The 25,828-nt window shown below is 46.3% G+C and overlaps 1 protein-coding gene across 3 annotated transcripts; it reads right to left on the minus strand.

Annotated features, from left to right (window-relative positions):
* Positions 1-9,611: 9,611 nt before the first annotated feature.
* On the minus strand, positions 9,612-25,729 carry LOC149366845 (R3H domain-containing protein 4-like). Of its 3 annotated transcripts, XM_089552717.1 has the most exons (7): positions 25,482-25,728; positions 22,152-22,180; positions 21,887-22,074; positions 17,738-17,862; positions 14,591-14,764; positions 12,986-13,127; positions 9,612-10,144 (listed from the first exon to the last, which is right to left on the minus strand). In XM_089552717.1, exons 3-7 carry the CDS (start codon positions 21,984-21,986, stop codon positions 10,017-10,019), a joined length of 669 nt encoding a protein of 222 aa, XP_089408843.1. In that variant the 5' UTR covers positions 21,987-22,074; positions 22,152-22,180; positions 25,482-25,728; the 3' UTR covers positions 9,612-10,016. The 3 variants fall into 3 exon arrangements, with proteins under 3 accessions (XP_089408843.1, XP_089408839.1, XP_089408841.1); XM_089552713.1 differs by lacking the exon at positions 22,152-22,180 and having other exon boundaries at positions 25,482-25,727; XM_089552715.1 differs by lacking the exons at positions 12,986-13,127; positions 22,152-22,180 and having other exon boundaries at positions 25,482-25,729.
* Positions 25,730-25,828: the final 99 nt, after the last annotated feature.

Genomic DNA, 25,828 nt, shown 5'->3' on the forward strand with positions numbered 1-25,828 from the left:
TTCGAAGAGCAACACGGGATCAGGTTCCCGCGACCCGATTTCGCATGTGGACTCCAGGCCACCACGGCCTACCAGGGAGCGAGGCCGCCAACTCGGCCGCCCGCGCATTCACTAACCGGGCCCCTGACGTAGACCCTACCGATCTGGATCAGGACACGTGTCCTCTCAACATTCAAAGCTATCTCCCATGGGCGTCCGGAGGGGGGGGCAAGGGGGGGCGGCTGCACCCCCCTGGAAAATCACTCACTCGAACCGTGAGTGATGGCCGCACGCCAGGGTCGGTGGTGCGCTCAGCCAAAAGGGTGAAAGCAGCCCCGTTTCCATGCTTTGGGTCACATCTGCGAAATGCCGCGTCCGGGCGCGCGCCGTTCCGCCGTTTTCAAACCACGCCATCGTTAGCTCTGCTGAAGGGCGACCTAAGCGGCACCGGCGAGCATGTGTTTCGAGCCGTCTTGAGATGGGTGTCTGTTTCTTTGATCTCTAGAGAGATAGCGACACGGAGGCAGACAGTGCACAGGGCATCTTGTTTTCGCCTTCGTCGCTCGCTATAATCAGGATACGTTCGTACGCCGGCCACCGGTGAATTCTTCAGGAGGGAAGGACAAATCAGCCGTGTCCACCCCCGCTTTGTCGGGGTGCTCAGGGGCAAGCGGGCGATCAGACGGCGCCGCCGCCGCTCGCTGTCTCCTCCGATCCTCGGGAGAGCGCAGTTCGGTAGAAGCGCCGCTTTCAGAATCTTCGGCAAAGGGGATTAGCTGCTTTTGTTCACGGCGACGCAGTCTCCAGAGGCGCCCCACACCAGCGTTCCTTACGTCTTCTCCGAAAACCAGCGCCTTTGGTCAACGCAGCCCGATGGCGCCTGCCTGGCTCGCCTGTCCCCTCTGGCTGGGCCTCAAATCACAACAGCGCCCATGTACTGCGCGATGTCAGTGCATGGTAAACAGACCCAGGTGGTCGACATTATCCGGAACTCTGTACTACTCCGTCCCTCATAGCCTGAGTCGTTTTGGGGCTCTGAACACCATAAAAACACAAAAACAAATTTTCCGACCGGAGTGACGAGTGTCCCTTACCCTCGAAAGTCGCGCGGCGTTCCTTTCACCCCCAAAGTGCGCATTCGGGGATATTGCGGCAAGTAAGCCCTTGCACGTGCGCGCGCCTCTGTGTTTGTGCTTCGGTGTTTTTAGTGGCCGGTTGTCAACGAAGCTGAGGACAACCAAGACAGCGGACGAGAAAACGACGAGCGGCAAGCAGTGTGTGTGCGGTTGCTCGACTGTGCGGATGCACGAGCAAGATGGAGCGAGGTGTATGAAGCTGCGAGCGTGCATTTATCTTGTAAACAAGTTTTCGTTGTATATATAGTCATCTTTTGTTTTCAACGTACGTGTCCAACCGTTTTTCGAATCAATGTGTATGATGAGCGTGCACCGAGAACGTGTAATGAAGCACAGAAATGAATTTATCACCCGTGTAATCACGCAATTCGCACAGAAAAATCCGAGGCGCCTACAGTTGCTGTTCATGGAAGACTGACTGAGTGACTGTAGTTGCGTGTTTGTGAACATATTGTGCTGTGTGCTGGTCATCAATCCGGGTGAGTCGAGAACCCGTATGCATCAAGACTGAGCACTCTTCTCCACGAAGTGGCAGTATCTTTTTGCATTTTTATTAATTTTAATTGTTTCTTCGTTGATAAACTCCAATGTATCTCTCCTAGCCACGCTTTAATTTGCTGTTTGTAATTTTTCTTTCATGTGTGTATTTCACTTATTTTTTATTTATATATAAATAAATAAATTTACTCTGCAAATAGTGTGCCTTTTTGCTACAACATACCCCCCCCCCCCCCTCCGGCGCCAACAACCAATGGGGCCCCCCCCTGCAAAAAATTCTGCGGACGCCCTTGCTATCTCCACTCATTACTGGGACTCGCACCGTCAGTACCCGGCTCCTCTCAAGGAGGAGGGCGAAGGAATACTTCTTACACTCTTTACTAACGCTCTACTGTCACCAGCAATACTCAAGTATTTCGACCCTTCCTTCACATGGCCTCTGCTCTTTCTGAGAGAAGGTGGCTGACTCCTTCCATATGGCCTAGGCATGCCAGCAGAATCCTTCTCTTCCACACCTAGCCCCTTCCCCTACCCGAGAGGACTGTGAGGCGGTCCTGCTCGGCTGCCAGGACCTACCGGCCCAATGGGCCCCTGTTCAGCGAGCTCGAGAGGCGGCCCAGATCAATGGGATCCCTGAATAAAGGACTCCACCTAGTTTTGTAAGGGGAGCATCCCACTAGCCCAGTCAAAAAAAACCATTGGAACCAATTGGATTTCCAATGGGTTCCAATTGGACGAGTTCAGTTTCCAATTGGTTCCAATTGGATGGTCCAAATGGACTATCCAATTGGACCATTTGCATTTCCAATTGGTGAGCCCAATTGATCTTACCCATTGCATCCAATTGGTCCGCCGAACTGCACCCAATTTATCCAATGAATGTTTTTGCATGTTTGACGAAAAAGGTAGAACTAATATGGTACTTACAATAAGAGCTATCAGCAGCTTAGCCTAATAAATTGTACTCATCACCTACACCACCACTGGAGCTAAAATTAAATTAAATATCTGCGCTCAGTGGGCAAGCACCACCGGCCCCAGCATGAGAGCCTAATAAATTGGGTATATAAGTTGGAGCAGAAGTGTGTTCTCTGGATGTACATATTGAGCTAATGTATGCTACTAGTGCCTGAATGTGCAGTGTTGCTTGTGTGAGATGTATGTGTCTGTTGGCTTTGATTTCCATAAAAGCATGTTAATTTCAATTCCGTAGAAAAATGTTGATTGGCACTACCCAGTCAAAAAAAAACATCGGGACCAATTGGTTTTCAGACACCATTGGAACCAATGGCTCAAAAGCCAACTGGAACCAATTGGTCTTTCCAATTGGTTTCTAGCCAATTGGTTCCAATAGTGCCCAAAAATCAACTGGTTCCAATTGGAAATCTCAATGGTTTTTTTTTTTTACTGGGAGGGGCTGCTTCCCAGGCAACACCTCAGTAACTATAGGTAATAAATCCTTTTCACCAGTACCACCTGTGCAGCTGTTCACTCTTTGCCAACATCGCTGAGCACACAAGACAACGCAATAGGCAATTTCTTTATCTGTCGTGATTCTTTCTGTCAACGGGATTACACTTTTACGCTCGGGGGAGGAGGAGGGAAAATTGGCAGGGTTTTAACGTAGTTAAATCGAGGAGGACGTGCGAAAGCACTTGAGGCAACCGCAAGACCTTATCGTCAGCCACTATAGGCAGCCGCGCGCGGGGAGGGATGCCGGTTCCACGAGTTGACAGAAAAGTAGCGCAGGGTGTCCGCCGCTAGCGCTCCGACAAAGGTCAAAGGTTGAGGCTTCGCGCATACCTCGGCTTTTTCAGCTTTGCTAATGAAATCATGCTTTCGCACTAAAAACTTTATTCAAGGTCAACACTAAGGGCAAATGAAGAATGAATTCGAGCGCTTGCTCCGCCAAAGCCCGCTGATGATCTGCCGAGCCCGAGTGAAGCCAAGCACTCCAAGAAAGGAGGAGGAGGGTAAGGAAAATAAGGAGAGGTAATAGCAGTGTTAGATGAGTATGCGTTCTGTGTCTGGCCTAATCTCCGGCCATTTGGGGCAGTGAGCTGTGTCATGCCATGCGAAGCTGTAGAGCATTACCGGGGAGAGGAGTGTTTGAACTTTGCGAAGGACGTGTGCTTGTTCCATGCTGAGTGAAGGGTGAGCCTGGAGTAAAATTCTGCAGTTCTTTCTGGTGTTCTGGTAGAGTTCATGCCATTTGCTCTTTGAATGTTGCAGCATCTTCCGCTGTTGTTGGATTTGGCCAGGAGATCGAGGGACCCCGCATGTTAATTGCCCACGCCCGTTGATGAACCAACTCATTTTCCTTGATCCCAGCATGACCAGGTCTACGACACAGGCCGATTTTAATATCCGGATTGTGATTATAGGATTCTGTATGAATGTCATGTAGGCAGATTTCCAGTACAGATTCATCTTGTATATGGCATATATTATTGTGTCAGTTTCTACAAGGATTATGTTGACAGCACTGGAAATTGGCCCAGCTGTATGGTTAATCAGTGTTATATCTGCCCGCGTGCATGTATTGCATATGCATGACCCCATATTAGAGCATGTGGCATCACTGTATATAGTCACACATGTCCTGTCTCTGCGGCGATGGTTTGCTTGGGGCTTGACGTCGACCGTCACGGAGGTATATGTTTTTGGTATGTTTGGAAAGGCGATGTTGCACGGTAGCTTAGGGCCTTGGCTACCTGGTGTCAGTTTGATTGGGGTCCTGTCTGCTTGTTTCAGGATGTCGCATATCCTAACTTTTGGCAGGACTTTTGGCACCATTTCCACGCAGACTTCACTTATTTGAAGATCCTTTATTAAAATGTGATGAACGATTGTTTTGGGTATTCCACACTCCTCTGCAATCATCTGAACACTTAACTTTTTGCACAGAGTCGTGCGTTTGCGATGTCGACAGGCGTCTTTAGCGGTCGTCGTAATTGAGGAACTCGCGATCTCACCAGAACCTCATGTGCCATATGAAAGTTTGCCTTTGTTTTATCGCGTCGTCATCATAGGGTTTCCGAAGCATTTCGAGCGTTTCCGCCCCGTTTTTACCCAGTTTCACACAGAACTTGATTGCATAAAGCTGCTTTTCAAAAACTGGTCCATTTTTTTCTCGACGAAGGTGCAGAAGATACCTCTGCACGAAGCGTGAGCTGCCTGAACAACTGCCCGCAGGCAACTGAGGCCGGTTTTCTTTCGAAGCTTAGATCCCTCGCTAACTTCTCCACCCAAAGTGTCGTCTCGCCAGGCAGTGTAGCAAACTACAAAAATCATTCCGGGAAGTTTTGCGACCGAGCCTGAATAATGCTTTAACATTAAAATCCAACTAAGAGGAAGAGCGCCTTCCAGGTCAAACGCCTGCACCTCCCTGAACACCCGAGCCCCCGCTTGAGCTTTTAGCTGCAGAACTCCAGTATTTCAAAATAGCAATTTTAGCAACGCATTGGAAGACCATTTCCTTGGTTAAGTTGTCTCATTTTGTATTTTTTAATGCTGTTGTTTTTATCTTCCCTTTGTTATCGCCGAATGATGCTGTGTTGTTTTTTCGTTTCTTTTGTGTATTGTTAGGTTGTTTGCCCCTCCTGCCTGGGCCACATAGGCCTGCAGTATTTTGAAATAAATAAATAAAAAAACTAGTCATGATGAAAATAAAGAAGCAATAACAGTCTAACTCTCGATGGGCATCTCAACCACACCATGAGGGAAGGATCGATGAAGGGGCAAGTGAAAGAAGGAGAAAAAGACATCTAGACATCGACACTTTGCACAGAACACTGGCGTCAGTTGCATCTCGCATCCATCAAAAAGCAGCAGAGACATGTAGTGGCAACCACACAGAAATAAAGACAGGAGTTGTTTTGCCAAAAGGCCTGAAAGAAAAGCGTGGCAGCAGTAGTGCCTAGGTATCACGTAGTTCTGGAGGTCATCTTGTCTGGGCGCTCTTAACAACAGCCAAGATGCAGATATGATGCAGTACTGGCTGGCTTCATTTCGCAGCCTCTACTGTGCATTTACAGCAAAGCTATGCAAGCTGTTTTCCGAAATCATGACACTGGCTATGTTGTCAGCAGAGGAGAGGTGCTTGAGTGATTGAGGGAAAAGCGAAAGCATGCAGTGGAAACGGAGCAAGAAGAGAGGGGGTAAGGCACTTGCTTCCCATTGGTCAGCGCCAAGCATCTGCGGGGGAAGAATGCCCAAGAAACAAGGAAGAAAGCGACAAGGGATGAAGCAATTGGTCAAGTGTAAAGGCCAGTTTCACATGCTGTGACGTTCCCTTCCCAACCTTGCTTTCCGTCGGTCTGCTACACGAGAGAGCATCAGTCTAGTATAGCAGCAGACGTCTTGCGATGGGCATTCGTCCGGTTGGAATTCAATCACAACATCAGTGCACTTGCTCAGTGACAAGTGGGGACTGCTGTTGGCGCCGTGATGTCATGTGATGTGTGGTCCCATGAAGGAGTAGCTGTGGCAGAAACAGAACTCTTTACTCTAGTAAAAATATACGAATACTACCTTAATTCCATCTCAAAGTACGTATGATTTTAACATCATTACATTGTGTGTTGCAAATTACTGTCGCATTTTATTATTAGTTTCATATGCAAAACCAAGCACCCTAGCGTGTCGCTCCAAACAAACTCACTGGGCACTTACTGAAAATCGATATTAATGGCATCGAATATTTTCGTTGTAGTCGCAGCATACGAAACAGCCCAGATGGTAAAGGGGTGGCAATGTCTTTTCGTCCTTCCTTCACGGTTGCAACTCTCCCAGCAACATAGCACCTGCCAAGAAAGTGTTGACAAGCAGGAGCCATCTTGCCACATGCCAAATTTGATAGCGAATAGTCTCTACACAATGCGGCAGTTTCCAAAGAGCAGCATCAGCGGCTCGCTGTTAATTTCAAAATAAAACACCCATTCTCGTTTTTTAATGGTCAAATCAAAGAGAAATGATTCCAGTGCAGAGCTTTTCCCCGATGTACATTGCACAAAGCTGCACATTTTACAAAGAAAGTTCACTCCGTTCATAATACCACTTTCATATCAGTTTCATAATACCACTTATAATATAAAGCAACTGCTCCCCCCCCCCTTATGTAATGCCCTAAGCCAAGGGCCCTTAAGGGTAAATAAATGATGATGATTGTCACATGGTTGCCGAGCTGAAGGCCCCATTTGACACAGCACCCCAAGCGCACCCACATGTTGACGCCGCTTTAATACAGAGACAGGGTTGCGAGCCAGCCTAGATTTAAAAGGATAGCATTTTCCCAAAACCTCACTTCCTTCTCCCCGAACCAAATGCCCAATTGCCTGTCTCGTGTTATTCCAATACAAACAGCATCCAGGTTTGAGCAGAGTTCATTTTATTACTTAGCACTGCTGTTTGCGAGCGATGAAACATGCAAAAACATATCTAGAAAGGCAATAACAAAACAAAATAAAAAACAAGTCCAGCAAATATACTCCTCATCACTTAGCACCATCAAATGAAAATAGGGCATGCTACCGCTCAGTTTTGCACGAAAGACAGAACCACGTTGTACACTATGACCTGACCAAAATCAGATGTCCTATATATCTCTTTTTTTATAACAATAGTAACAGCAGCACAGTATTACTGCTCTGCAGTGTACAACCACCAAGGAATCCGGTCAAGGTACTGCCTTGTAAACAGTTCATTAGATGAGCTAAGTATGCTCCATACTGGCAAGACAAAATGAACAAATGAGAATGCTTCCACATGAAGACTATCTAAATATATAAAACGTAAAAAGATGACATCTAAAACAAACATCCTCCACTAATAAAGTGTCTCCAAATATAAAGAAAAAGCACAGTGACCACTACCATTAAAATGCTAATGAGCATGAACTCCTACACACATGTGACAAGTGTGCAATCTTAGTGAATATGAAAGTGAAAATGAGTGAACGTCATCCCAAAAACACGTGCAGGGCTACTAGAAGGTGATCTCACACCCGAAAAAATTTTACAACCACCTTACACTACACACAATCTTCTCTTTCATGAAATGATAGATCAGGCAGTTGCTGTGTGGAAAAGTCCACCATACAACAAAAACATTAATTGAAATCGGCGATATCCACGGGGTAACCATGTCATACTTCCCTTTCAATCCCTGTGCCGCTTTATACAAAAGAATCAGGTCGTCTTTAGATAAGACGTGCCATTATGCTGGCACTAGACTGGTCTGGCAGTTGAGAGGCATGGCCCCAATGAATCAATGTTCGCTCACTGGAACACATCTGGATACTTGGGGAAAGTTTCATGTTAAACGTGACACACCTATACACACAGACAAGCAAGAGTGAAATGACATCCCCCACAAAACTACATTTCCTTACAAACAATGCCAATCCACATTTCATAACGATGTACTGCCGCAACCACCACACTTTTGGACGACACGAATCTCATGCTGGGATTAAGATAACTGCATCAGAAACTAATGCCATGATATACAGTTCGCGTTACTCATTTTCATGCTGCATGGGCATCAAATATGCCACTGCTCAATTCGAACCTTATAACTGCGAATAAAATAGCTTTGCCCAAAGTTATTGAATTTCTCACGGAACCAGATAAGTCTAAAGGTATTGGTTTATGGGGTTTTAACGCCCCAAAGAGACTCAAGCTATGAGGGACGCCGGAGTGAAAGGCTCCGGAAATTTCGACCACCTGGGGTTCTTTAACGTGCACTGACATCGCACAGTACATGCGACTCTAGAATTTCGCCTCCATCAAAGTTCAACTGCTGCGGCTGGGACTGAACCAGCGTCATTCAGGTCAGCAGCCGAGCACCATAACCGCTGAGCCACCGCAGCAGCACCAATAAGTCTAAAGGTTCAACACCGATACGTTTAGAGGTTCAGTAAAATTGAAGGTCATTAAGCAGTACAACATTAAGAAAAAGAGAACACCTCTAGCTAGCCTGATGACACTGCTCTCCAAATGTCGGTGTGAAAATTCCCTTCCTAAACAGTACTGCCAAAAATAAGAAAGCACACACGTACAGCAACGCAGAATGGCTGCTCTGAGTTTGGGCACTGCATAACGAAAAACGAAAAAAGTAGGGACGAAGGCAGCCAGATTCAGTACTCAATTGCTAATTAGTCATGTGGGATTGATAGAGTAAAAACAAAGCTGACGCAGGGAAAGAATAAACCATTAAATGAGAGTTGGCAACAAGTTTCAGACACCTGGGCTTCATGTTGAGCCCACTGCTGCTCCTTAACTACGTTAACTATCTGCAAACCATACATGTACCTCTGGGCTCATTCCAACTCCACAGGGAGGAGAATACGGCAGCAGAAAATGCACGCATATCAGTAACTAAAACAATTAACTAATAACTGCATCATATCAGGCTTGATTTTAGCGAGCGATGCCCGCAGTTGCTTATTAAAGAGCCCTCAGGCACTGTGGATGTAGGCAATACATTGCTTTAAATGCTTCTTCTCATTGCAAATCTGGGACTGCGATTTACACTGGAAAAAGCAGGCAATACTTGCAATGTACTTGAGCTGTAACTACCACTGCCTACTGCGCAACATAAGAAGCCATATAAGGGGTTCCGCCATTTCACCCAAGCAACTTTCATGTGCATTTAAATGGACATAGTATTAAAGGACTCCTTTGGTGAAGAGGCCTGGTTGAACGATGGGGCAATGGCAAAGTCCTCACGACTTGCCACTCGTATTGACCACACGTTTTTGGACTTTCAAGACAGCAAAGCCAACCAGACTGTTAGAAACCAAACACCAAATGATGGATACGAAAGCAATGACTGGCAGTAGGGAACGGACGCATCTTTTACTGCATGGCTGGTAGTCCATCCAGTACAGCTCTCGACTGCCATGGAGAAAAACAGAATAAGCTGAGTCGACTTATCGACTGAATCTAGTGCAGAGTACTGCACAACATAAGCGATATGACATAAAGCGTCTTCACATATCACCCAAGCAATTTTCATATACTCAAAATATACATAGTAGTAAAGGTCGTCTTGGCTTGGCCTGGCTGAACAATGAGGAAATGGCACAGTCCTCTTAACATGCCTCTCATCTACACAGTGTTGTTGGACTTCCATAACAGCAAAGCCAACTGGACTTTTGAGAAGGCAAGCACCGAACGGCTGTAGATGAGTGCCACAACACGCGATTAATTTTTCACCCCAAGGTTAGCTCCTCTAGGAGAGCTCTCGGCCACCGCGGCGAGAAATACGACATTTTGAGTTCTGTCACACCAACGGACACGACCCACGGCTGCAATAGTGTCAGGAGCAGGCGGGCTTGACTAATGCCACGGGTGTACAGCGCGAAAAAACATGGTTGCCAGAGTGCCTGGCGCAAAGCGGTCAGCAGGTGGCAGCACCGCTGCGCCCCCAGTGGCGCTCGAGGTAAGCGGACAGGGACTCGGGCGGGCGGCAGAATTCGGTCCGGCCGTTGCGCACCCGGGTCCAGCGCTTGCCCTCCGCATCATAGCCTGCGACCATCGCAAACAAAACGAATTATGTTTGCACCCGTTATGAGGCACTTGGACACAGAAGTTTAGTTACGATGCTCATACCTAGCCTCCATTCGTTTCTGCCTCTGATACAGCAGTTATCTTTAACAGCACCTACCGTATTTTCCGGTGTATAAGACGTAGCTTTTTGTCAAAAATCTTGTTGGTGCGTCTTATACAACAGTGCATCTTATACGCGAATTTTTCGGTTTTTTTTTTGCGAGTTCTGAAATTACTCAGGTTCATTTTCAGGCTCTTTTCACCGAAAAAATATCACTACCAATGACACGGTTGTAACACTGTTAATACTTCAGTACGGGGACCGCGTGTGCAACTTTTTTTAGGTGAACTTTATCATGAAACGGCGGGGATGACGACTTCCGGGACCACAAACATGCGACTGTTTCGGAAACCCCAAGCAAAAGTAACGTGAAATGCCAAAAGATGGCTACAATCGCGCTTCTCGCCATTATCAAGCCAAGACAAGTCGGCATTCTTTTTTAGCCACTCTTTGCAACTTTGTTTGCTCCGTGTGCGTAGTGCGAAGAGAATGTTTCAGTCGCGTTGCCTCCAGAAATGGGCGAACTTTTTGATAGTGCATCCGAAGATGAAGACTTCGAAGGTTTTAAGTAGAAATAAAATGTTATGGGAATATGGAAGAGGTCTTGTTTTTTCTTGCTAAAACGTGGGCGGGTATGACGTGAGTATCGCCTTTTTCGATCACTTAGCGTTGCTTAAGAATTTCTCACACGTACAATGAATTTCGCGATGGTGGCGAAAGCATGCTTAATTAAGCCTCACTAGCCTAACTGGGTAAATTGGGGTGCGTCTTATACATGGGTGCGTCTTATATGCCAACTTTTTCAATGACAGGCTGCATATATGGCGGGTGCGTCTTATACACAGGAAAATACGGTAATTTAAAAACATTCTTGGCAATACCATTATGTAATAACATAGTTCTAAATGGATCTTGAGAATGCCATTATGTGATAACGCAATAAACGATGGCAAAGAAAGCAAAGAGGGCGCTTTTGTACTCTTTTTCTCACACTTGACACTGCAGACAAATCCATGCAATTATTGTTCTCAGTAAAATTTGACTTGATTCCTTGGCTGAGAAAATTGGATTTAAAAATCTTCCTCCCGCCAGTTGACTTAAACTCGTGATGTCCTTGCTGAAGAGGATGGGTGGCCTCAGTCTTATAGTGCATGGCGGTATAACGTACCTACAGGAGCTATACCCATAAATCGACGTCGACACAAGCATTTCACTGGTGAAATCGGTCGCTCATGGCGACACCTGCATTTTGTACCTTGGTCTCTCATAGTGTACAAAAGCTCCATTTTCAGTTAAGGTGGTCTCTCTGTCATTAGAATGTGACATCTTATCAATGCAGGTCAATTCAAACTCAATCTTCAGATAATTGACCAGATAGTGTGGTTGTGCCGTGGTCGGATTTATAAAAGTCAGCAAAATATTCTATCACTGCGGCATATTCGGGGATTTTTGAATATCTGGAAATTCTCTAATATAAATTTCTCAAATTGAATATATATAAACTAACAAACTCATTTCGTTCGTATTCAAAATTTTGAATACTGACACACCCCTGATAGCTGTCTACGCACCGTATATATGATAACCATGGTTCGCCTAGTGCCAGCAATTTTATTTGCGTGGACAATTACATAGCGTCAAAGTCACAACCAGTCAACTTAACTTTGTGCTCCTCTATCACCCTGGATGATTGTATATGAAAGACCACAAGCTGCAGACCCCTAGCATTTTTCTAGTATCCTTGCCATAAAACTCGTTGCCCATCTTTGCTTCATAGCATGTCACTCACGGAGCATTTCTTTACTGGGAGGGCCATGAATCTACCACAGAGCGGGAATAAGATGCCTCTATTTTTGAGAGATTCCAAAGAGGAATAAGATGCCTGTAATTTTTAGAAATTCAATAACACTTAGCAGCACTGTAGTGTTCTGCTCTCTACATCCTAATTTTTCAGGTCAGATGCACCAGATCTGTTGCAAGATGACACTGTATCCACTGGCATCAAACGACTGGCATTCACACAAAACTGATACACTGCGAAAAGAAGATAAATGGTCAATAATTTATGTACACCAGCACAACACTTTGGACTTTGAGCCATACAGTGGTATAACAAAGGGCTCTGAATTAATTTAACCAGCCAAGGCTCTTTAAGTCTGGGCACCAAACTCAGTTACTGGAATTTTCGCCTTTTGCCTCCACTGCAATACAGTCAGCATGGCCAGGACTGAACCAGATAACTTGTGGTCAGGAGCAAAGTTCCTCTGCCACTCAGCCACTAAGGCAGGCGTGTAACTGGGAATAATGCAAAAATTAACTACGTTATCCATTAATCACTGTGTGTGTGTGTGCACGTGGAGTATGCGTGAGCCCATGTGCGCAAGAAATTGCACATGTACACCCTTTGCTAAAAGCTTGGAGCCCAGGGGGTTGGCTTCCGAGCCACACCGTGTGACTCACAATGCATACCCAGCATTGCAAATCACCTGAAGCTAACAAGATTTCAGGTCCTGCCCTTTCTGATATACAGCACTTCTATGAACGCTGGCAGAGCCCCCCAATATGACATTGAAGCAAACCTCCCCGGGCTCTTTACTTCTGACAAAGGCTGTACACGTGCCCGTTAACGTTTTCAGAACATAGCACCCCTGAAAAGCTCAGCTTTCCCACTGCTTGGAGGCGTGGTCTGACACTGACAGCTGCGCTGTGCAGACCAAGCAGGGTAGCAGCACAAAGCGTGCCCTTCGGACAACACTCACTGTGCGCGAGCAGGCTCATGTACTGGCAGAGGGCGTGCAGCAGCAGGCGCTCGAAGCTGGTCGCCAGCTGGTAGCGCTGCTCCCCCAGGGGCTCCCGCTCAAAGCTCACGCACAGCTGCGACTCCAGCAGGCACAGGGTGCCCTGCACACCACACCAGCGCCCCCAACAGGGAAAGGAGACCGCCCGCTCAGCAAACTCACCAGCAAGAGCAAGGAGGGCATGGATGTCTCAGAGAAGGAAACAACTTGCTTCGACTTCATTCAGGAGCATAAATTTATGGTTGCTATCATATTTGAAGGATGCTTGGACGTGAAACAAAGGCCTAGAGTTCGTCCTGCATTTTTGTTCCTTGGTTTGGTTTGGTTTTATTGGGGTTTAACGTCCCGAAGCGACTCAGGCTATGAGGGACGCCGTAGTGGAGGGCTCCGGAAATTTCGACCACCTGGGGTTCTTTAACGCACACTGACATCGCACAGTGCACGGGCCTCTAGAATTTCGCCGCCATCGAAATTCGACTACCCGCGTCTTTCGGGCCAGCAAGCGAGCGCCGTAGCTACTGAGCCACAGTGGTGGGGATTTTGTTTCTTGTCTGCACCCTTTAAATGAGCTAGCAACCATGGACTTAGGCAGCCAGTTCTAATCAGCCCAAACAACACATTTAAGTGTTCATTTGGGAAGACTGCAGAACCCTCGACCTACAACCACACTTTCGTGTGAGTTTGAATTCCTGTAAATCAGCACACCACTTTTATATTTATTTTTTTCTGATGCCACTCGACTTGAGAAGCTCTTTCCAGATTCTAATGATTGTCTTAGGGATTTCTATGTTTTTCATTTCAATTGTAACTGGGCTTTGTTTGCAGTGTTTATGCTCTGTTTTCAAACTGCTCGTGCTTCAGGTGAAACCCATTAGATGCGACAAATTTCATTGCATGCTTACATATTTAAAATCCAGTGCTTAGCATTTAGTTTCCTCAAAATATATCCTTGAAATACAATGTTATGAGCATAACTGAGCTGCTCAAGTATGTATGGTCAAAAACAGTGGTATTTTCTTCTAGTCTGATGAAATAGAAGCTACCTGCAAGAATACTGCAACAGCAGCCAGGTTGCTTAGAATAAGCCATGAAGACTAGTATGATTAAAATGCCCTTAAGATGACCAGTGCAACAAGTGTACCAGAACAGCAGCCCTTCAGCAAACCACCTCATCTAGGCATGAATGCACAACCAACACTCTTTGATGGTACCAGCTGCGAACCTTTGCTTCGAAAACAGGCTGTTCCGTGAGGCTACTTCACAGAGATCAGCAAATGGAGGTTTGTAGTAACTTGCATTAACTTGCATTAATGCCACCAGTATCTTGCAACAGCCTCAACCTCTCAATCTCTGCACAATTTACTTTGCTGTCCATAGACGCTGCAACAGCTACCTAGCCTCTTAACTTTCAGCCCAATCAGAACACCTGGTTTCAGTAAAAGGGCAGGCTCTATTGGGAGTTTCGAAACTGGTATAATCAAAACTGTGTGCACAACATGGTTGCTTGCAGGTCAGTCGACTCACTGCATAATCCCAACTCCTACTGTTTATGCCACAAGCACTCACCAGGGGGACACGCTGCTTGCGCAGCACGCTTCGCAGAGCTGCGTCGAGCCTCTGGAAGCAACAGCCGTCAACGGGAAGGCTACCGCCAGAACATTCCGCGGCGGTCACATCTGGCTCCCGGTCTTCAAGCTCCTGCTGAAGGTGTCCTCTGCAGTTGAGCACTTCGTCCCAAACCTGCGTGGCGAGTCGGTGTGCTCCAACGACGACCAGCAAAACGGCGACGTTGTGGCGACGCGTAGTGCTCAAAGTGTATTGGTGCACTGGTGAATGAAAGGCAGTCTAGGTGGTCTAACATCCAAGGTCTTGGAACTGGCCCCCAGGAACGAAAACAACACGACTGCGAACTAGCCACTTCTAGTGAATACCAGAAAGCTGCTAGTTGTTGGTGCATGTGACGTCTTCTCTCTTGTCCTGATGTCGATAGTATTTGTCAAGGTGTGAGACACACCTGCACATCTTACCCCCAAGGTTCTACCTGCAATGACAGCAAAGACAGGCCAATGCCAAGGCCAAGTATTTTCAATGCCTGGCCTCGAATCCCAAAGCATCGACAGCATTAGGGTTCCAATGATAGTAAGCTTTTCAATAGAAGCACCATATTCACAAGGTACTTTTATCTGAAGGTGCATGGAATTGAGATGCTTTTGAATGCGTTATTTTGTTTTCATTTTTTTTCCATACTTCACAGGGCAGAAAATCAACTCTGACCGAGTCATTAAAAGCTCACACTTGTGAAAAAGTCGAAACAAGAACCCAAAATATGTCTACTTGAACCTAATGAAGTTCCATGAACAGAACAGGTCTTCTTTTTAGTATCTGCTGTGACATGGTATCTGCACAACTGCTCTGCGCATTCTGGGATGATTGCTTCGAAAGCAGGGAGCCAATCAGTGGCAAGGAACATTGAGAAGTGCATACAGAGGGGAAATAAGCTACACACGAAATTTTAAAGCAGCCTAACCCAGAACTATGCCGCTATCGCAACTCACTTCACGCCGACAATATTGGAACATTCGTAACATGCTGGCATAAGGAAGCAAATACTATGCAATGATTTGGTATCAAACTGTAACAGTGCACCAGAGGTACATGATCATTAATTTGTTGCCTCTGTGTACTGTGAGTGTTTTGTGGTTTAACCACCACTTACAGAACAAACAGCATACACCACCGAGACATAAACCTCCTTACAACCCCAGATTTTTTTAATACTGTGTATCTGCAAATATGAACAGATCTCCTCCTGTCACTGTCAGGAACTCCTTTCCCAGTTAATACTGGGGGCAGAAGTCTGCTGATCATGCAAGCAAACAGACCCAAGACTACACTTGAAGAGGTGATAGTTGACTTGCAGGCTCCAATGAGTGGTAGCAAAATGGGGTGATAGAAATGATGCCTGTGTACCTAGACTACTTTTCAAGCATTCCAGAGATCTATATCCCCGATAGTATGTTGCTTAAACTCTATTAAGGCCGACCCACATGGAGCAAATTTGCATAACAAACTTTGAGCGGCCAGCACCAGTGCAATGGAACTCGTGCGCGCCATCACCGTGTTGCCCTACATGCGGCGAAAAACAAGCGTCAGGCCTCCACCACCGTAATTTCAGTCTTGCTAGAAATGGCGCGATTCCATATAGTACTCAGTAAAATGTTGAAAAGAACAGCTTTACGTTTACAGTAAATCCACTATTGATTCTAAAGCGACAAAGAGGTCACATTATTCTTTGTGACCTCTTTCTGGACCGAAATTGTTACCCCTGTTTGAACGTTCCGCGCTTTCGACGTCAGACAACGTATACTGGCTAAGCCTAGCAGCAATGAAAATCCAGAAGTAATCTGAAAATTTGACGCGCTTCACCTCTAAAATTTTGTGGTGCGGGCATCTTCAGACAAAGCGAAAGCTTCGTGCACCTTTCATTTCCCATGAACATGAGACACAGCATAGCAGCAACGACAAAATTGGTGGTGAAACTAGAGGCTACCTTCAACAGGCGTTGCCGTGTTGCCCGAACGTAGAGTGGCACATAGAGGTGGGCGGAAGTCGTATGCAGTTATGCCCTCATTGGTCCATGCTGACAATCCGCACTAGCCACTTCCGGCGAGCGAATGACTGCTCGGCGAACTTATCTAGCCCGCGTTGATTGATGACTAGGGCGCGGAAATTTAGGCACTAAAGAACCCCGAAATAGGCAGGCATCTAGGCACTAAAAAATATTGAAATAGGCTCTATAAAGTAAAAATAGGCGCTTTGATTAATACTCTTTATTCATATGTACAAGATTTGTAAGTCAAGCATGGAGCGTACGCAGTCCTCAACTGAAGCAATAAAGCGCGTTCTCAGGTTTTCCAACTTGAAGCTCCTTCGGTTTTCGCTGCGCATAGCTTTGTACTGTAAAAGGCTTCTCTTGACATCACATGAACTTAGTGGCGCGAACCTAAAACATTAGAGTTGATAAAGGCTTAGGCCTTCAGGTGATGTGGCCATATGGTCTCCGCGTAGAAAGTCTCTGATTTGGGAAATTGTTTCTAGGCATCTATTTTTTTCTACTAATTGTTGCATCTTTGTAGAAGCAGTAGCGCCCTTTCCTTCCAGTCCCCAAAGTGCTGCTGGTACTTCTGCCACTACCTTCAACGATTCATCTATTGAGAGTCCAGCCTTTTCCAGTTTTGTCATCCTTTCCGTCAATGTTGAGAAGTTTGCATTTATGTATGTCAGGTCTCTTTCCAAACTCGCCTCTTACTACACTTCGAGACAAAAACTTCGTTACATTGCGTTCAAATTACAATGCGAGAAAAACGTTCGGCGAGACCCGAGCCTTTTGTACGTGCATCGGCGCGCGCCTTTCACCAAAACGGCACCGAGGACCAAAGTGCCAGATTTAGACATTTATTGGCAAAAAGTGCAGTTAAATAGGTAGTATTTCTTAAAAAAATGACAAAAAGGCAGGCAAGTGCAAAAATCCCCCGTTTAGGCATTTATAGGCATGTTTAGGCAAGTGCCTAAATTTCCGGGCCCTATCGATGACGAACAGCCGCCGGACGGACACCACTGGGCGGCCGTTCGCCAGTTTTTCGCAGGGAAATCGCTCCACATGAGTCGGCCTTTAAAGGGAATTGAATTGAAAAGCGAAGCATTGGCTCCCACCTCGTGGTTGTTCGGGTCGGCTAGCAACCGGGAGAAGGCAGAGACCGACCGATGCACAAAGTCGTCGATGCTCAGCTGCCCACCAGCGTCTTCCTCTTCCTCCGCCAGGGTGTGCAAGAAGCGCTCTGCATTTGTGCATGAGCACGCATCCTGTCAAAAAGCCCCTGCAAGCCAGCTTTGGCATGAATTTGGTCATTTAGCATCCGGCACCGACAGCGCCAAGCATGCGCTGGTCAGGACAAATGACGGCAGGCCAGCCAAAGACATGATTTATTTCACTCGGCAAAGTATCTTACACACTGTGGGCTCACGAAGATGTCTCCCTCTGCCTATCAAACTGCTGACGAATATTAAGGCGGAAGCCTTTAATGCCTCATCGTTGTAAGCAGGCGTTGTCGACAGAAATGTCACGCTTTTCAGTTGGTTGAAATGGTCGCGACGTCACAGTGCGCGATTTTCAAACGGGGCCAATTGTATTTTGGCTAGTAACCATTCAAGCAATTGAAGGGATGGTAAAGCAATGCTCCAAGTTGGACTGAGTTCAGTTAATTACTTAATTACCCAATTAGCCTAACTAACCTTTCCAGTCAGACCAGAAAGATAAATAAAACCGAGTGGGAAATTGGTCGAGTTGGGGAATTGAACCAGGGTCTCTGGAGTGCGAGACGAGCACGCTAACCACTCCACCATGCCAGCTCGATGGTTTGGAATGAACAAAGGCCAGTCCAGTGTACACTGTATACGTGTCTTCGTTCACTCCCATCTTCCCCCTTCCCTTACGGTGAGGTTCAGATGTCTACCGAGACATGCGAGACAGATAGATTTCTTTTCCTCAAAAACCAATTTACGGACGAGCAAGGCGTAGATCCGAACGGGCGATGGTGTTCTGTGGACTCCCTGGCAGCGTTGCAAACCTCTGTCGCATTCAACTCTTAGAGGCGAAGCTTAACGTCTTAACCACACATCAGTGACACAAGCAGCAACACCGCTCTTAAGGCTTTCGCCTCACCACACTTTTGGTCAACAAAGTGCCCCCCTGAATTTTTTAAATGAGAGGACATCTTCATCTTAGCCCAGACTAGGACAGGTCCTTTTATCGAAAACTTGGTCAGCGTTTTCCGCTCGCCCTTGGTAAGTTTGTGCTGCCAAGAATTTAACCTGTCCTGATCTCTGCCTACCGTCAGTACACATCTAAGTTTACAAGAGGTTGTGGTGAATATTACGGTGAGAGAAAATGCACTGAGAAGAACACGGGACTGCAGTAATGGTGAGGAAGTCGCTACTCGGACACGGGCGAGTTGTGCACAGTTCCAACCTGTGAAGAAGCCACGCAACTCTACTCTTACTTTTACGAAAGCATCCTCTCACTTCAACCTAACTGTAACCGCGTAAAACAACAGAGGAGAATCTTATTAAGGGTGCAGTTATCTAAGCGCCCAAAGTTATTAGGAAGTAATCATAAAAAGAGCAATTTCAAGTAGTAGTAGCTCTTCATGAATTTGGAAAAAGCTGGACTCCTGTACCCAACTACGAAGATCCAACAAAACCTTATCAGCAAAACAAGAAGGCACAGGACCTCTCTTTATCACTTGCACGAAAAAACACTCACTAAAAACAAAGCACACGAACGATGCCCCTAATCTAACCGCAGTGTACGTGTCTAAAATCACACTTTCAAAGCGCACTGGCAGCAGCCTCTGCTAAGTACACAGGGCAGCCAACAATTCTGAGCTGTGTCTGTTTGTACACATGCAAGTCGAGTAGTGCTTCAAACATCGCACTGCCACGCTATCCCAGCTTCCTCAGCCTATTTTTATCACCCACTTCAAAGCATGCACACACACCGAAAGGGAGGTCAGGTGACGCTCACATTCCAATGCATGCACTCGAAAGTGTTGCACTTGGTTGACTCAGAGACAAAGCAAGCGAAAGGGGGCAAGATAAAGGACAGAGATGGGAGAGAAGAACAGAAGGAACGCACTCCAGGTACTAGCAGGTGGTTTGTAATGCACAGGAAAAGGCAAGGAAAGTGAAAGAAACTCCTCTGCACGCTGCAGTTCATGTCCACGTGCGTCTCTTTCGCTTCTGTTCCTTGTGTCTGAATACAAAGCACAGCCTGCTTAACCATTCCAATGTTCACAACAAGCTGGTACTCAGACCTCCTTGCTCCTTGGTTCCACCCCAATCGAAGTCTCATTATCAATATAGTAATTCATTTACACTTTTATATAAAAGAGTCTGTATGTGCCCATACCAGAAATGGGCTATACCCACACATCAAGTCTTTGTATCTAGAGGTAACGGTATTTCAAGACAGCCTCAAAGGGGAACTGCACCACTTTTTGAGAATTCTGCGACATCCCAAGGATTCCAAGGATTCAAATTTATATAAGCTTTAAATAAAGACGCCGGGTTTTTTTGCATTTGCTTTGTAAATGTTGACATAACCGCTGTTTAAAGCTCATGCTTCTCCTCACAGCATCGGTGAAGTGTGGTGAAGCTTGTCATCACGGACAGAGATTTCAAATTTCCTCCGCCTTTGCCCATGTCCACCCAGGCATCATCGGATTCCGCGAGGCAACACTTGGCAGGCTTTGCCTTCAGCAGTGTTGCCTTTTTTTTTTTTCTTTCAAAGCAAGTGTTTCTGTGTTGGAAATGTACTGACACCGTAGAGGACATCACCATTCACCCCCTACTTGGTACTGTGTGCTGCGGAGAAACCAGAAAGCCGTTGTGGTTCCAATCAGCGATTACTTCCCCATTTCATAAGCTAGCCCAAAGAGACTTTGGGTGCTTTTACCTCCAAGTCTGACATCTTCGGCCCCTTCAAGCTCGTCGAATTCTAAGACGTCTGCAGTTGCCCTTCATCACTTGATTTGGGTAAATATTGCATGTTTCCGCCTCAAAGCTACTTTGTAGTAAGACACAAGTCCACAGCTCACGTATCCTTACACCACCCTCCAGTTAATGCGAATGCAGAGAGTGAACATAGAGAAAAAAAACAGTATGACGACGGTAAGGACCTTCGGGTGGCCATTACGGCCAAACCGTTTGTCACAGGGGGTTACGGATGGAGTCAAACGATTCGTCATGTTGTGATGCACACGTAGTCCCTATACTCCGTTTCATACATAGCAGGCAACGCTGCCAAAGCTAGCACGCCTGTCTGCGCAGGCTAAGCCCACATGCAAAAAGTAGTTCACCATACAACCAAAGCGAACACAAACATATTTCGTAGCGAAAAATCTTAAGTGTCGTGACTGGCACCTCCCGGACTTCGTTTTACCTCTTGCAACATTTTCGTCCCGCAACTCGTCGAGATATTGAGAAGCAAAAAGTACACGTGGCGGTATGATATGCGGTTGGTAGGGCGAATCGCTTCTACTAAATCCGCACCCAAAAAGTAGTTCACATTCTGTGAAAATTATGGTCAGAGAGCCCAAACACCGAGCGCCTCACAGCTTTGACTGTCATTTTCAAAGCTACTAAACTGTTTTATACCGCTCTTTGTATTCGTCCGAACAATGACCAGAGTTTTGAGAAGAACGAACCAAACTTTACCATTGTTTTCCATCACTTCGGGACTCCATTTTGCTTCCGGCCCTCAGAACTTCGCGGCGTCTCTTCAACTCCATGAGCATTCTACGCGTTCACGGCTCCACTAACACATTTAACAAGTCTTTTCTACCTGTTGCCATCGAAGAATGGAATTCATTACCCGAGTGCATTGTCATCGAATAAGATCCATGTAAGTTCCACCAATTGCTGCTGTCACACTTAAAAACCTGATGTTGATTATTCTTCTCTTTGTGTTTAACTACCGTTTCATATATGTTTGGCCACTCTCTGTGGTGGGTTCATGTACATTTTTTTCTTTATATCCTGCCAGTACATGTATATGGCACTGATTGTGACCTGGTGTATTTTTGTTATGTAACACCCCCCCTTATGTAATGCCCCATCACCCAGGGGTCTTTAAGGGTCAATAAATGATGATGATGATGATACGTAGCAGAATAATAGTTTCTGCAGACGCACTACTTCAGCAACCTCCGCAGCGTTGCCTGCTGTGTATGAAACGGAGTATAGTGAGACAGTGAACAGTCTGCTTCTGAGAGGGGCAATTCTCGGCTAGCAAGCCCCACGTACCATTGTCAAGGCGCCGTCCCTTTCTGGTGGATCGGTGTTTCCCACCCCGTGAGCTGAGCCCAAGCACGTCACCACACGCAGTGGGCGTTGTCCGGCGCATGGTCCGCCGGCGTGGCACCAAGCCCGACAACTGGTGCAGGTGGCCGACCAGTGGCACGGGCTCATCGCCTTCATCGTGGCTGGTGAACCTGTAGGTGGGTCCCAAACAAGAAGGCACAACGATGAAACGCGAAAGAACCAGGGCACTTTATTTGATGCCACTTACCGCAAGTGATGGAGAAATACAATTCCAAGCTGCAACGGGAAAGCAACCATTGCAGAAGCGAAAATTACAGCCAATACTGCTCACACAGACTTGTAGCATCACCTCATACCAACACCTATGCATTTTTTCCATATGACATGACTCAATCTGTGCCCCGGCCCATGCTTTCAACAGATACCGGTCCCATCTTCACCCTCTCCAATCTACGTTTTTATACATTGCGTTTCAATGCAACCTCAACTGCCACTCCCATTAGTCCTCAAACAACCATCAGTCATTTCACCTTACTAGAACCTGCTCTCTGTTGATTACCTTAGGCCTCCAATACATAGTATTAACCTCAATAGATATATTTGTTCAAAACAGTGTCCAAGGTGTGCCTGAGTGCAACTTTGGACCAGCAACTCTGCTTTCTTGAATGAGCTTCCATTTCCCCATCCAAAGTTTGCCATCAACGGGAGCCAGAAATTTAGCTTTACTGCAATCCACGATAGCATGGAGACCTGGGAAGCTTCCAATTCCTACCGCGAGAGGGCACCATGGTACGCACCTATGCTATGCTATGGAAACAATTGAACACCTTATAATCAAATGTGACGGTATCCATCCGGATGTCGATGCAGGCCCAGTCACTCTTCCTGAGGCCCTAGGGTTTAGAGATAACAATGGTCATGTAAATAAATCTGCAGTGGAAGTTAGCAAAAAGCGATTGGAGGATTGGTGGCTGAAAAGCAGAGATGTGGCATAAGGTTAGAATGGTAGGAAACCGTAGGTAAAGGTGATGGCGAATCTTAATGAGAATTGCCAACACAGTAAACAAAAAAAATAATAAAGAAAGAAAAGCTGAGCATGGTGGCAATTGCCACCACCCCGTTTCAAAGGAGGCGCTCCTATCCATCCATCCATCCATCCATCCATGCTGGCGCCCTCTATTTCCTGTTAGATTACAGTGTGCCAGCCCATGAGCACACCAAATGAGAAGTTCAACATATCCATGCAATCTACTTTGGCCTAGCTATTGACACCACCCCTACTTGTCCAGTCTGTACATTACTATGTTTAGCAATACATATGTAAGGGTCATGGACAAGATAACGTGAGATAACAAAGAGAAGACTGAAAACTACAGGTGGCTCTGTGTCGCAAACACAAGCCCAGAACGAGATAAACACTGGCACAAGAGTACTTGCCTGCATAAACCTTTCACGTGGAATGAACATGCGGTGATAATACCTGCCTGTACAAAAGCACATTTGCTAAACTAAGTGACTGAACAAAACGTAATAAAAAATTCTGGGACAGTAAGAATGATACAATCAGGTGCAGCAACTCATGCAGGCCCTTCAGCTTGCCTAACATCAATTATATACTGATCCAGATATGCTTGTCTGTACCATTATGCTAGTGTTTACCTTATCAGCTCATGTAGCTAAATGACGCCACTGCTCCAGTGTGGTGCTGTATAATGCAACACAAGCAGTATGCTACCCTCTCACACTGCCACTTTACTCTCTTGAAGCGCCCTTCATTCACACTCTGCATCCCTGCCAGACCTCACTCCAACCCGCACAAAGATGGTGCAGTTATGTGGGTCCCTGACCACTAACAACCACTGCTTGTGGCACTGCTTACAGCCTTATAAGACGGGGACCACCATGTATTCATCACAGACCATTTGTGGTTTACCTACAGCACCTGCAGTGTAAACACTTTATGTGCAGCACTGGCCATGCACTTGAGTAAATTTGTAGCTTCACTCGCCTCATTATGTTTCATCCTCGCCACTTTCATTTTGCCTTTCTGCACTTTTCCAATCAATGTGTATTTCAGCTAAAGCTGTTACTGGATTGATACGGTGTAATCTACAGCACTAGCCGTAAGACCTTAATTAATTACTACCTGAATTAATTTAATTTAACTGAACATAATTTAAGTGAATTCTATTTCCACCTGCCACAGTGGAGCAGTGGCACAGTGGAGAGAGCAAAATCCCCCTAGAGGAAAGTGAGAGAACAGAGAGAGGGCACCTGGCGACGGGTGGCCAGATCAGTGGCCAGATCGGATTTTGCTGATTCACAAGAGCACAACTAGGCTTTCTCTTACGGCCGACGTAGTTTCCTTTACCAAAAACAGGGCTTAAAGCTATAACAGTTTTGCTGGTTAATACGCTAAGCTGTAAGCTTAGCTCTACGAACCTTTCTTCTTTTGTTCTTATTAAAGCACGAATTGCTTCATACAGTTGCTTTTCAACTCTTTTACTTGATCGGTCTCCCATGTCTGCTCATTTTTGTCCATTTGACCCCCTGCACAGGTGCCCCAGTGTAATGTTCATTCTAACCCTGCTTTGCACCTCTGCTCATCTCTTTGCAGCTGTGCAGATTGCGCAAAACTGTGAAACAGGCTGACGCCCTTTATATAATTAAGACTGTAGTTCAGTGGGAGCCCATCTCATCGGTGCAGCATTACCTGGATAACAGAAAAGCACAAACATACAGTGTAGTTACGTCGGTACGAGTATCGGGGCTGCTCCATTCTTTGTAATGATTATGCAACAGTGCACGCATGCATCCTCCCTCTTTTTATCTCGTGCACGGCGGCGATGACAAAAAAAAAAAAAAACGTCTACGTTTGATATGTGCCCCAAATGCTCGGTTGCAGCAGTGTCAACGCAAGCAAAAAAACATAAACACTCGACAGCGCGCACCTCCCGCAATCACTAAATTTAACCTTCACTGACGAAAATGAAATACAACATACACTGCAAAGTGTGCACGAACTACCAATAATGCACAATATAAAAAGCTGAAATTAAAACAATATATGACATCAGTGCTGGAATCCACCTCTCTAGCATGGCGTCGCTATGCAATAGAGAGAGAAAAAAATCGGGAAAATTTTTGGCACAAGCGACTTCGAAATTTCACTGCTTGTTCCCCAGACAAATGGTAAAGGGAAGTGAGCAGTATTCAGAACGCTGTGAAGAGGAAATGGACATTCGGTAAAGCAGGCTTTCGCGCACTGCATAGTAAAGTGCACAACGTCTCGCTTTCAGTGCACTGTTTAGCTACACTGCAATATTCATATTCCTTTCCGCTCGAGCTCCAGGTAACGCCTCGCACCGATCGCTTCGCGCACAGTCACGGCTAGCATCTCCTGACCTTCACCTCAGCAGGTGCGCGACTGGAACGATTATGTCGCAACGAGCAGCACGGCGACGCTAACCTACGAGACCAGTGTCCAGTCGCGCGCCCCGCGGGCCCTAGTAACAGCTGTCTTGCAGCGACCACCACAGCGAAACTCAGTGGAATCGCGGGCACCGACGGTACTCACCCTTCAAGGACATCGTAGCTGGCCGTTCCGTTGAACGGGTCGTTCAAGTTCGCTCCATTTCGAATAACTCCCATGGTGCGGTAACAATTTTCGTGCGACGGACAGCAATTTTGAACTATCGAACAACCCAAATTATTCGAGCGCACCCCAAGCGCAAGCTCCGCGCGAGTACCCCACCAATCTGCAACAGCAGCGAAAGCTACCCCGCAGAACCCACAGGCCCTAATCACCGTGTAAACAAACACCCTGCTATTTTCACGGGTAAGGTTACGTCACATGTCGGGTAGCTCGCAGTCGGCGCTGCGATCGCATTTCCGTTGTCGTTGGTGTTGCTGTACGCGGGCAGC

Source organism: Amblyomma mixtum, chromosome 1 (assembly GCF_055824585.1).
Source record: "Amblyomma mixtum isolate Tamu chromosome 1, ASM5582458v1, whole genome shotgun sequence".
Lineage (NCBI taxonomy): Eukaryota > Metazoa > Arthropoda > Arachnida > Ixodida > Ixodidae > Amblyomma > Amblyomma mixtum.

Coding starts and splice junctions, on each gene's coding strand:
- LOC149366845 (XM_089552713.1), bottom strand. CDS start 25,555: ATGGGAGTTATTCGAAATGGAGCGAACTTGAACGACCCGTTCAACGGA. Junction 17,863..21,886: donor GGGACGGCGCCTTGACAATG/GTACGTGGGGCT, acceptor GCACAAATGCAG/AGCGCTTCTTGCACACCCTG. Junction 14,765..17,737: donor CCGACCCGAACAACCACGAG/GTGGGAGCCAAT, acceptor CTCGCCACGCAG/GTTTGGGACGAAGTGCTCAA.